Source organism: Erythrolamprus reginae, chromosome 5 (assembly GCF_031021105.1).
Source record: "Erythrolamprus reginae isolate rEryReg1 chromosome 5, rEryReg1.hap1, whole genome shotgun sequence".
In the NCBI taxonomy this organism is placed as follows: domain Eukaryota; kingdom Metazoa; phylum Chordata; class Lepidosauria; order Squamata; family Dipsadidae; genus Erythrolamprus; species Erythrolamprus reginae.
This window is the reverse complement of record NC_091954.1, coordinates 71095175-71108152: the sequence shown is the minus strand read 5'-3', so window position 1 is coordinate 71108152 and position 12978 is coordinate 71095175. Positions and strand designations below refer to the sequence as shown.

Below are 12978 nucleotides of genomic sequence, written 5' to 3'. Positions count from 1 at the left end.
CTCACATTTATGACGGTTGCAGTGTCCCAGGATCATGCGGTCCCCTTTTGAGACCACACCTAACAACCATCTTACTAACTTAACGATTCCAGTGAGCCGCTTGACAAATGTGGCAAGAAAAATTGTAAAACAGGGCAAAACTCACTTAACAAATTTCTCACTTAGCAACATAAATGTTGGGCTTGAGTGTGGTCTTAAATAGAGGACTACCTGTTTATAGATTTCCGCAGCCCCACATCTGGTAGCTTTGTTATAAAGATAAAGCCAAGATAACAGACTGCATACTAACAGTCACTCACCTAGCAGGTAATAGATATTATATAAACCTAAATCAGATATGGGATTGAGATAGTTTAATAAATTAAATGAAATTAATATTTATAGCAAATGCATGTTATAGTCCCATGATGGTGAACATAGGGCATGCGTGCCACAGGTGGCACGCAGAGCCATATCTGCTGGCATGCGAGCTGTTGCCTTAGTCCATCACCAGATTATTTTTGGGTTGTGCTGAGGCTCTGGGAGGGAGTTTTTGGCCCCTGGAAAATCTCCGGAGGGTGGGGGGAGGACATTTTCTCCGTCAAGGTAATGGAGCACCTCCCTTATGAAAACAGGTTGCAACGCCTTGATCTCTTCAGCCTTGAAAGACGGCGTTTAAGGGGTGACTTGATCGAAGTATATAAAATCATGCATGGGATAGAAAAGGTGGATAGAGAAAAACTCTTTTCTCTATCACATAATACTAGGACAAGGGGTCACTTCCTAAAGCTCGTAGGTAAGAAAGGGAGGACAAATCAAGGGAAATATTTCTTCATCCAGAGGGTCATTGGTTTATGGAATTCACTTCCAGAAGAGGTCGTGACAGCTGTCAGCCTTGATAGCTTCAAGGCAGGATTAGACAGATTCATGGATGCCAAGTGTATTGGTGGTTATTGAAACGGATGTCCATGTGCCATCTCTATGTTGGTTGAGGCAGGCAGGATTCCCTTGAGTACCATTTGTTGGGGGTCAGGGGAAAGGGAGGGTCTTGCCTTCTCTTTCTGCTCAAGATCCTGATGGACAATTGGTGGGTCACTGTGTGACACAGAATGCTGGATCTGGGCTTTGGCCTGATTCAGCATGGCTCTTCTTATGTTCTTATGTCTCTGGCGCCTGGGGAGGGTGAAAAACAGGCCTACTGAGCTCACTGGGAGTTGGGAAACCGGGGAGCAGGGGGCGTTCTGCACAGTGGCGGGGCAGTAAGGAGGTCGTGCACACATGCATTGGGTGTTGGCAGTAATGGGCAGCTCCCAGAATGGAGGGACACCATTCCAGTAGTGGAAATGGAACTGCATGCGCAGTTCCATCACCGGCAGCTGTGCACACGCTATGCACGTATGCAACTGTTGAGATTCCAGTGAAAATCGCCAGTGTATGTTTCAGTGATTTTCACCGAAATCTCATGCAAGGGACATTGTCTGGGCTCAGTGGAGAGCGGCACAGTGCTGGTCTACAACTTGCTCAGGGTGCTATCGCAATGCCAAGAGATGCCTGCCGCGCAGGAGAGCACAGAGCAGGCCGCGTGGCTGGAGCTTGGGGCCGCCACACTTACTGGAGCTGCACAAGTCGACAGTTGCTGAGCCTGACATGACTCATGGAAATTTCTGGAATTTCTTTGCTTCCACGTAAGAAATTGGGGAAATGTCCCGCGCGCATTCCTTAACTGGGTGTGGGAGCACTGAATTATGGGTGTGGGCATGCAGACACATGCGATAGCGCATGGGCGCACACGTTCGGCACCCAAGGAAAAAAAGGTTTGCCATCACTGCCTCCTGCTATCCTCCAAGCCATTCTCCAAACAACAGAGACTGGATACTCCATCACAATATATCATAATATCGTAAGTAAGACTCTTGCAGTTTCTTCGGTGCCCATAAATAGTCTATATTTTTTTCATATTTGGCAACTTCAACTCTGTGCAGTTCAATTCCCAGAATTCTCCAGCCAGCATGTAATGTTGAATTATAAACTAGGAATACATGTTTAAATTCATGTCCAAAATTAGGAATAGTAATTATAATTTAAACAGAATTACATCTGATCAGATTGCGGAAGACTGACCAGAAAGGAAACGTATTAAGCTATTTAAGCTTTTTATTTCAGTATACATGAGGAAAGGATTTATTTTTAAAATTGAGTTTAATTAACCAACATTTTAAAAAACCATTTGACAAGTTATTGGTTATTACCTATAAAGCCCTACATGGCTCATGGCCAGACTATTTATGGGACCGTCTCCTGCCGCATACCTCCCAGAGACCAATAAGAGCGCACAGAGTTGGCCTCCTCCGGGTCCCGTTGACTAAGCAATGCAGGTTGGCGGGGCCACGAGGAGGGCCTTCTCTATGGCTGCCCCAGCTCTATGGAACCAACTCCCCCCCCCCCGATATCTGTACTGCTCCCACCCTACTGGCCTTTCGCAAAGCTATGAAGATCTGGCTTTCCCGACAGGCCTGGGGACCATAAATTCACAGCTTGATGGCCAACTGTAAGAATGATGTGTATGTATATGAGTGTGTTTTTTCTTTTTCTTTTTTTATAATAACTTTTTAATGGGTTTTAGTTTGTTATGTTTTAACCTATTCAACTTCTTTTATTGTTTTGTATTTATTCTTATATTTGTACCGCTGTTGTAAGCTGCCTTGAGTCCTTCGGGCGGCATAGAAGTCGAATAAATGACTAAATAAATAAGTTAGATATATATAAATTGACTAAAATACAGAATGAAACTTTTCACATTGCCTTTTTAGAAATAAAATGTCAATAGCTGCATTTTTGCCTACTAAAGCGATGGTGAACTTTTTTTTCCTCGGGTGCCAAAAGAGCGTGCCCCTGCACTATCGCGCATACATGAGTGCCCACACCCGTAATTCATTGCCTGGGGAGAGCAAAAACAGCTTCCCTCACACCACGGAGGCCCTCTGGAGGCTGGAAACGGCCTGTTTCTCAACTTCTAGTGGGACCAGTAGGATCATGTCTTGCCCTCCCCGGGCTCCAAAGACTTCCCTGGAGCTGGGGGAAGGTAAAAATGCCCTCCCCGTCCCCCCAGAGGCTCTCTGGAAGCCAAAAACACTCTCCCAGAGCCTCTGTGTGAGCCGAAAATCAGCTGGCTAGCACATACATGCACATTGGACTAAGCTAGGGCTCACGTTTCAGCAAAAATGACTTTGCGTGCCACTGTGACACCCGTGCCATAGCTTCGCTATCACTGGCCTATTATATAACGTAAACCAGGCCTACCATATCTGTACAAATATGGTCACTATTTATTGGCAGCAAAGTATTACAGTTTTCTAAATCTCTTCAATGATACCAGATATCTGGGTTTTTGAAATCCAGATATGGTAGGTCTAGAACAAGGCACGGACACCCTGTTTTCCTCAAAGAATGTTATGACATTGTTAGGCTTGATTAAATTTGAAATAGCTTTTATCGTTCTATAGGTATAATAAAATTTTACTTATCCCTGAATTGAATCTGATATAAATGCCTTTCTTCACTACTGTGAATTACATTAGGCCTGCAAGGTGCATAGTGTCTAGGATTTCCAGGCATCCAGCAAAAATAGGACACGTCTTCTTTTTTCTCATGTCCTCTGTCCCATAGGCACAGCCTTAAAATCAAATATCGCCACTGTTTCTGGGTTCCTGAACAGTTCCCCCCCCCAGACCAGCGGTTTCTTAATAAGTGTTAATGAAAGTGAATAAGTATTGCTGTGGTGGCACCGTAGTTAAAGTGAAGTATTGCAGATTAATTCTGCCAGCTGCCAGCAGTTCAATTCTCACGGCTCAAGGTTGACACAGCCTTCCATCCAAACCCAGATTGTTGGGAGCAATATGTTGACTCTGTGAACTGCTTAGAGAGGGCTGTAAAGCATTACAAAGTGGTATATAAGTGCTATTGCTCTGGCATCTTAATTAAGATTATAATGCTTCTTGAAACTGACAAGACCTTAATCAGTTACATGTTGAAAAATAGCCAATCCTGTCACAGAAAAACTAGTCTTTCTGAGACTGGAAAATTAATGTAATACACACATAGACACCCCCATTCCTTCCTTCCTTCCTTCCTTCCTTCCTTCCTTCCTTCCTTCCTTCCTGCCTTCCTGCCTTCCTTCCTGCCTCCCTCCCTCAGATATCTGGTAACTCTAATTTTATCTGAATGTTACTTAATACGTATTTCCTTGTTTATTCTGCTTTGGTACTAGAACTTGACTTGGATTGATTAGCTCTACTGATTATTGAATCTGTGACACTGATACTGATTGACTGCTGTTATATAGAAATTTTATGAAACAAAAACAAACTACAGTATTCACAATATTATTTAAAAGCAGAACTGGTCATGACACTTGTATCTGTGTCTATTCTCATGCTTTAAGATTTGTTACTGTTACTTATTTGTTATAAGTTGCACTCATGTATAAATTTTGCAGAATTATTTTACAGAGATAAAAAAGAGTACTTAACTATATCCTTTGCTCTAAAATTAAATATGTATAAAACAAGTTATTTGGAGAAGAAAAGTTTCATTTGTTACTATCTGAATATATTGTATGTAGGACTCTCTATGTAGGAGTGCTTGCCCCAAGTTGGGGCATTCACAATTCATAGTGAGGTTTGTGAAAGAAACATACTAGATATAAGCTGAGGACCCTGGAATACCAATTACCGGTGTGTCTGACATAAGCATAATAATAAAAAGGCAAATGGTATCACATGAAACTATCAGGAAAATTAATCTTTATTTATATGATGAATAGATAGTAAACAGAAAAAAAAACCCAGTCCAGATCTAACAAAATCATGAATACAGGTGAAAGTTTATTAATCATTAACCAGGTGGGTTTTTTAATGTAAATCTTTATGCTAATTTGATGTAAGAATATGCCTGGTATTTCAGATAGGTTGCAGTAGTCAAAATCTATATGCTTATACTTGGACAAATTCAGTATTATATTATTGAAAAGCAAGAAGAATTTGAAGGCAACATTAATTATGGCATGTATCTTAATAACCACAACATTATTCTCTATGCCAGTCAGCTTCCCATTTTTTCAGCAAAAATTATGAAAGCCTTTAATATAAATATCCCTAATCACTATGAATATATCCAACTGCATATTTCAAAAATAGCAGCCCTACTTTTGTATAGCAGCCCTAATTTTCTGTACATCAATTAGTCTATTCTTATCTTCCACTCTCTGGTATGCATGTGATTGCTCCAATCAGTTTAATAACTTCTCTGCAACTGTATTTTCCTAAGAAGAAACACAGTAAGAGACAGGTAATAGCAAACACCAAAATATTAGCGATTTGGCATAAAATTATACCTGAAGCAAAAAAAAATCCCCTTATGAATTCCTGTTTTTTTCAGCTATTTATGCTTCGGAAAGAACACGTTATCATGATATTAAAATTCTGCATTTTTCCATTTCACCCTAATTTATCTGTCACAGGAAATAAAAATATTGGTTTATCTGACCATAGTTATTATTGTTTGCTGTAGTTTGCTTTGTTCTTTGTAAACTTGAATCATTGTCAAAACAGTGACAGTGGGAGAAGCTTTATTATTGACAGATGATTAGATGTATCTATGAAATCAATCTGAAAATCTTTGAACTGTAAATTGAAATTGAAACTCTTGAAATAGTGCTCTTCCTGTATTTTGAATGTGTGACTTTATACACTTCATGTGAAGTTGCCCATTCAAAGTGATGGGTCAGAGTCAGAGTACTGTCCTCAGTTTCTATGGCATCAACAAGAATACCATGTAGGCAAGCAAACTGGTGGAATAATAAAAAACACAATTTAGAAGCTGTAGGATCATGGTTAATTTATAAGACAAATAGCACAATATTTTAAGAGCAGTTGTGTGAATAATTATCTTTATTCAGATATATATGTGGCTCCTTATATAGCCCATATGGTGTCATTTACAAAATATAAGCTAACTTTGAGTTGAATAAGGGCAATTGAAACTGAATATTTTATTTATTTCAGACATTTATATGGGCCCCCATCTCACACAATAGGAATAAATGGGAATAAAACTGAATTATAATATATAATTCAGTTTTCACTGAATTTGAAAATTAAGGGAGACTAGGATAGATCTATTTCAGATTTATTTTGGCCTCATAAACTAGCCATAACCTGTCTGGGACTTGAACTTGCAACCTTGTCCTTGTAAGGCAGAGAATTAACCTCTAGGCTACAGTATCCAATCCCTTCAGCTCTGTATCAGGGAAGGGTTACATGTCTTTGTGTCAAATCACCCTGATATATATATATATATTCGTAGATTTTCACGGGTACAGGTATTTAGGTCTTGGCATATTCGGGTTTCTTCCTGTGTAAGTTACATTTGACAGTCATGAAGGATACTTATTATTCCATTAAGGATACTTATTATTCCACTGGTCAAGGAATTCCAATGGCTGGATTGAAGAAAAGGGCTTTCTTTGCTGTTGCCCCACCATTTGGAACATCTTGCCCTCAAAAGAGAGGCCACCTCTTCCACTTCTTATTTTCCAGAAGAGTGTAAAGACTTGACTTTGCCAATTAACATGGAAGAAGTGGATTCAAGAGGAAGATTCAATCCTGGGGATGGCTGGTGGCTTGAAGGTGCCTTTTCACTTTTACCTTTTACCTTTTAATTTTGTTCTTAATTCTGTGTGCTTTAATGCACATATTTAAATTGCTTTATTATGTTGTTATAATAATCCATCCATAGCCACCTGATACAGGATTTATCAGCTAAAATGCATGATGGAAAGGATTGCTCTCCTATATATATGCTCTCCTATATATGACTTTGTATGATTTCTTAAAACAAGGGGATAGTCCCATCTGCTTTCAACTTGCAAGCTTTTGGATATTTTATACTGTATTTCTGTCCGAAGCCATCAGGTTTGCCTCTTTTTGTAGGTCTCAACTTAAGGAAGCACTGCAAAAATATAGCTACCTATTGTAATTCCAGCAAGTTACAATGAAATTATTAGTAGAAGTCTACGAAGAAAGTATGTGATGTTAAATTTTTTATATATATAGTTGTGTATTGCCTTCAAAAGTAAGACAATCAGTTCTTTAAAAAATGGCAAGTTTGGCAACACATGGTTTCTTAAGAAATCTTTCCTAAGTTACATCTATTTCTCTTGAAATGCAACTTCTCAGCATCACAGCAGAAAAAGTCCATACATGTTAAGGAAATAATTTGAAGTCTACTTTCTTCACAGGTACGCTACTGAACATATGCTAGTTAATATAACCTCATATCCCTTCTACAATGGGATAAAGTCACATGGGCCAATGGAGAGTTGTTTAATTACTGGAGGTGCTTGAAATATTCCATGTATTTTACTGATTGCAGGATAATATAAACATCTGCCATAAGCCATCTATAAAACAAGATCTTATTAGAGAATAAGAGAGTTAATAGAAAAATGAGATGGAATGGAATCATTTACTTTAAGTGTCTATGTAAAGCCTCATGAAAGTGTTGCAATATCATACACTGAAATCATATTTGCCAGCCTTGCCAGCAGCAATGCTATTTTCAGAACAGCATAAAACTCAATGAAATTCTAACTCTGAAGGCTGAGCAGATAGACCATTTATATCTTTGACATTACTTTGCAAAATTCCTTTATGTCGACTAAACAATGTCGTTTGGTGGGACCCAGGAGAAGAGCCTTCTCTGTGGTGGTCCCGACCCTCTGTAACCAGCTCCCCCTGGAGATTAGAACTGCCCCTACCCTCCTTGTCTTTCATAAAGTTCTTAAGACCCATCTCTGCCGTCAGGCATGGGGGAACTGAGACATCTCCCCCGGGCCTATACAGTTTATACATGGTGTGTTTGTGTGTATGTTTGCTTTTAATAATGGGGTTTTTAGTGTTTTTTAAATTATTAGATTTGTTCTTACATTGTCTTTGTTATTGTTGTGAGCCGTCCCGAGTCTACGGAGAGGGGCGGCATACAAATCTAATAAATAATAATAAAATAATAATTATGGACATAATCATCCTACGGCAGAAGATTGTAGATCTTAAACATTAATATACCTGTTTGTATCAGAGCTCTGTTTTTCAGCTCTTTATATATTCTCACTCCATGGAAGCCTTATGGAATTTTGTCTCTTTGCCCTGTGCTGTTACCTGATACAGCTTTATAGTACTGAATCTATAGCAACAGCAATTGCAAGACCTCTCGTGGTGACATACCTTTTCTTATTCTCAAGATACGGAATAATAATAAGGTTGTTGTTGTGCCTGAACAAAAGTTTAGAAAACATTTTATAGAACATACAGTTCCTTGAATATAGAGTGGTGAAGCAAAACACAACCATTCAATGTTTTTAAAATTAATTTTAGAATAGAATAGAATTTTTTATTGGCCAAGTGTGATTGGACACACAAGGAATTTGTCTTGCTGCCTATGTCTGTGCCTGTCTTATTGTTGAACCAAACCAGACAGTTATAGAGGTGCAGATGACAGACTCAATAATTCCTTTATAGAACTGTATCAGCAGCTCCTTGGGTAGTTTGAGCTTTCTGAGTTGGTGCAGAAAGAACATTCTTTGTTGTGCTTTTTTAATGACAGTTTTGATGTTAGGTGTCCATTTTAGATCTTGCGATATGATAGAACCTAGAAATTTGAAGGTCTCTACTGTTGAGACTGTGTTGTCTAGTACTGTAAGAAATGTAAGTATGGGAGGATTTCTCCTAAGGGACCTTAGTAAGGTCTACTACCATTTCTACATTTTGAGTGTACAGTGATCCCTCGATTTGCGCGTTCTCGATTAGCGCGAAACGCTGCAACGCGGTTTTTCAAAAAATATTAATTAAAAAATAAGTCCGCGTTTTTTTTTGCTATACCACGGTTTTTCCCACCCGATGACGTCATACGTCATCACCAAGAGTCACTTCTCTGTCTCTTTCTCTTTCTTTCCTGTCACTATGCTTCAATCATTTTCTCATTTCTCTTTTTTCTCCCCTTTTTTCTATCATTTCTCTCTCTCTTTCTTCCTCTCTCACACTCTCTTCCTCCCTTCTCTCTCCCCCCCTCCACTTGCCCACGAGAAGAAAAAAAGCAACCTCTGCCGGGCAGCTCCCCTTGTGCCCCCGCTTTGTGCCTGCCTCTTTTGGGGATTTTTTTTTCTTTTCTTTTTTGCGCTGGCGGCGGGAGCTGTTGGGGAGGGCTCTGCCGGGAAGGCCTCTCAGCTGCAGAGCCGAATGGGGGCGGAGGCAACAGCGGAGCCCGGTGCTGGGGCCATGCGAGGCTGTTCATCCAGGGGGGCGTGGACTGGCAAGTCGCCCTCCTTTCTCTCTCTTTCTCAAGATCGCTTGCCGCTTGCCTATTGCAGCGAAGGAGGCGAAGCAAGGCTCCAAGCTGCAAAGCGGCAAGCGATCTTTCCCCTTTGCCTGGGCGGCGGGAAGACCAAGGGAAGGTTCCTTCAGCCGCCCAACACCTGATCCGCTCCGCAGCGCGGCAGCAGCGAGGAGCCGAAGATGGGGTTTCCCCTTTGCCTTTACCCCATCTTCGGCTCCTCGCTGCTTCCGCGCTGCGGAGCAGATCAGCTGTTGGGCGGCTGAAGGAATCTTCCCTTGGTCTTCCCCGCCGCCCACACGCAAACTCCACCATCTGCGCATGTGCGGCCATGAAAAAAATGGCGCACATGCGCAGATGGTGGTTTTTACTTCCGCATCCACTATAACGCGGAAATCGGTTAGCGCGGGAGGTCTTGGAACGTAACCCCCGCGCTAACCGAGAGATCACTGTATTCAGTTCCAGATTGTTCCTGTCGCAAGGTTAGTTGTTTAACCTACCATCTGTATGTGGATTCATCATTGTCTCCAATGAGTCTGATCACTGTTGTGTCATCTGAGAACTTTAGTAGTTTAGCAGATGGATTGTTACAGATGTTACAGATGTAATCATTGGTATATATAAAGAAGCCTGGGGTGGCGGCTAATTGTACAGATATCTGATGTGATTTTGCCTAGCTTCACCTGCTGCTGTCTGTTAGGAAGCTTGCGATCTACCTACAACTGTGTTCAGGTACTGCTGGTTGATTTAGTTTAGTTAGAAGAATGTCCTGTATAATGGTATTGAATGCTGAATTAAAGTTTACAATGAGGACCCTTGCATAGGTCTTTGGAGATTCAAGAAGTTGTAGGAGCCATATTAACAGCATCATCTGTTGATCTGTTTGCTCTGTATGCAAATTTCAGGGGTTCAGCCAGTGGATCTGTGATGATTTTCAAGAGGGGCAGCACTAGCCTTTCAAAGGTTTTCATAACTACAGATGTTAGAGCAACCGGTCTATAGTCATTCAGTTCCTTTATGGTGGGCTTCTTAAACTCTTAGATGATAGTAGAGCATTTGAAGCAAGAAGTATAGTACATCTCTAGCGATTTATTAAAGATTTGGATGAAAATGGGGGCCAATTGGTCAGCACAGACTTTTAAGCAAGAAGGAATGTTCTTGTCTGGGCCTGGAGCTTTTCCTGGCTTTTGTCTGTGAAATAGACACTTCCTTTTCTGTGATCACTAGGGGTTGTAAAACCAGTGGTATAGGGTCAGTTGTAGGAGGTTTGGCTTTTGTTGGTGTGTCTGGGATGGATGTTGTGGAGATAGGTGACTGAAGTTTCCTTTCAAACCTGCAATAAGATACATTCAGGTCATCTGCCAGTTGTTGATTTACTTCAGGTTTACCATAATCATTATTCCAAGTCTTGCAAACGCTGCTTGAAAAACCTGGGACAGTGTCTTTAGTATAGTTGCTATCCACTGCAGACAGGAAACCACAGATTTTACAGTTATGCAAATATTATTGACCTGTCAGCTTTCTTACCAAATATAGCCCAAGCTTCCCCCACATATACAGACACACTGTACACTGTGGAACTTCTTTGTAAAGAATCTCACCCAAATCTTGTTATTAGTTTTTTAGCACTGAAGATCAGTGGACAAATGCAAGGGAATTAATAAGGTTCAGCCTTTGATCTCAGCCTTTACATAAACATCAGCCAAAGTTCAAGTTACCAACTCAATCTGTGCTTGAACCTCATCCAAAATCTAGGATGCACCGGATTACTCAAAAAATTAAGAAGTCTTCATAGTATTTAACTCATTGTGAAAAATGCATTCTTTACTCAACCCAGGAAACATACAGTAAGTGGTTGGTTGCCCTTTCCACCTTTACTTTAAGCCGTTTTAACCAAATTATACTGCTAAAAGGGACCCATTAAGTACAAAATGTTTTGCATAATTTGGAAGAAGATGGGAAAACCACACAGTTGTGGCTTCTGAGAATATTTCCAATACTTTGCCATATGAGTTATTTGCATTTTTTTCTATGTTGTATATCTCTGTGTTTGTTTGTTCTTTCATTTTCCTATATTCTATTTGTTTGTGTTTGCATGTATTCATTGGAAAGCATGGGGCTGTTCTGTTCTCAGTGACGTGAGCAAGAAGGAAAAATGCGAAGATGCTTAGAATATGTTCTGTCGGGCTCTATGGTACACTCCTCCCAAAAATTCACAGGTACAAATTTCAGACACACACACGTTTGAAAATTCAAAACAATGTTCTTTATAATGAAAATTCACTTAAACTAAGCCCTCTTTTGGTATAGCAAAGAGCACTGGTCTCCAAACAAACTGGTAATTTGTAAAAGTCCCTTATCGGTTCTGTGATACTTAGCTTGCAGCGGTGAGGCAATTCACAGTCCTTCTTTCTTGCACAAAGTGAAACACACTTTGCTCTGGTTTAGTTTCAAAGCAGGGAAAAATCAGCACACAAAAAGTCAAAGTCAGTAAAGCAGTCATGAAACACAATGATCAGATAATCCTCCACAACGGCCAAACCCACAGGCTGCTATTTATAGCAGCCTCACTAATTACAACAGCCCCACCCAACCACAGGTGGCCTCATTTTCTTTGATAATAATCTCTCAGTTGTTGTTGCCTATGCATCGCTCTCCACATGCGTGGCTGTATCATTAACTCTTGTTCTGAATCCAAGGAGGAGCTAGATAATTGATCTCCTTCTAAGCTGTCTGCCACACTCTCCTCCTCCCTGTCACTCATGTCTTCTTGGTCAGAGGAGCCTTCATCAGCAGATTCCACCGAGGGGGGGGGCAAAACAGGCCTGCAGCATGTGGATGTCTCCCCCACATCCACATTCCTTGGGGCAGGAGCTGGGCCAGAGCTAACCACAACAAAATAGAGCAGCCATCACATTTGGAGACTGGCATTGGAGGAATGGTTTAGCAACCGCCTAGCTCTCTTTGCCTTCGGTAGGGCCCTGGCTTGACCCAGTCCAATATTACTTCAACCTTTTGTTTGCCAGTTTCTCCCTCCTACCAAATTTGGTTCTATTCTGTTCTGTTTCAGATAATTATAATGCAGATAGTCAGAGTCCCAACAGCCTTTTATAATTTCTTTCCAACATTCCACTGGGTTGGAAAAAAATAATACTTTTGTTGGAGGGCACATTTCCAGCTCAATGGCAACAGGAGGGAAATATCTTTCTAACTTCCATCATCACACAATGTTCCAAAAATAATCTATAGTAGTTATCTTGGCACCTAAATAATCTGGCCTACTGCTAAATCCCTTTGAGGTCGTTTGTGAAACAAAGGGATGCTGCAATGAACAACCAACTGGAAAGATTAACTGGAGGAGAAACACTGAAGTAAGAGCTTTGGCCAATCAGCTATTCTTCACACGTCAGCAAAATCAGAGGCAATGACAGATATAGAGCCCAACCTGCCTTCCTCTAGATTAGAGAGAAAAGGTTTTACAGGAAATTTTAGACCACACATTTGGAGATGTGGAGATATGAATACTACTAGGAACCCAGTTAAAAAAAAACCCTATATGGTCTTTTTAATATCATTTTATCCTATGTCTATGAAGATTTTCAATCCTCCAGG

At 40.6% G+C, this 12978-nt stretch overlaps 1 protein-coding gene across 3 annotated transcripts in view; it reads left to right on the top strand.

Moving 5' to 3' along the window:
• The window catches only part of INPP5D (inositol polyphosphate-5-phosphatase D), a 170738-nt gene that overhangs the window by 46807 nt on the left and 110953 nt on the right, over positions 1–12978 (top strand). Inside the window, exon 1 of one of the 3 annotated variants that reach the window (XM_070753045.1) lies at positions 6583–6665. The exons of 1 other annotated variant lie outside the window; for it this stretch is intronic. Coding sequence is in view for 1 of the 2 variants with exons in the window: in XM_070753043.1 (XP_070609144.1) it covers positions 11530–11585 (56 nt within the window). In the remaining variant the exon portion in view is untranslated. Of the gene's footprint in view, positions 1–6582; positions 6666–11510; positions 11586–12978 lie in introns of those variants that run through there. One more of the 3 variants, XM_070753043.1, reaches the window with a different exon arrangement.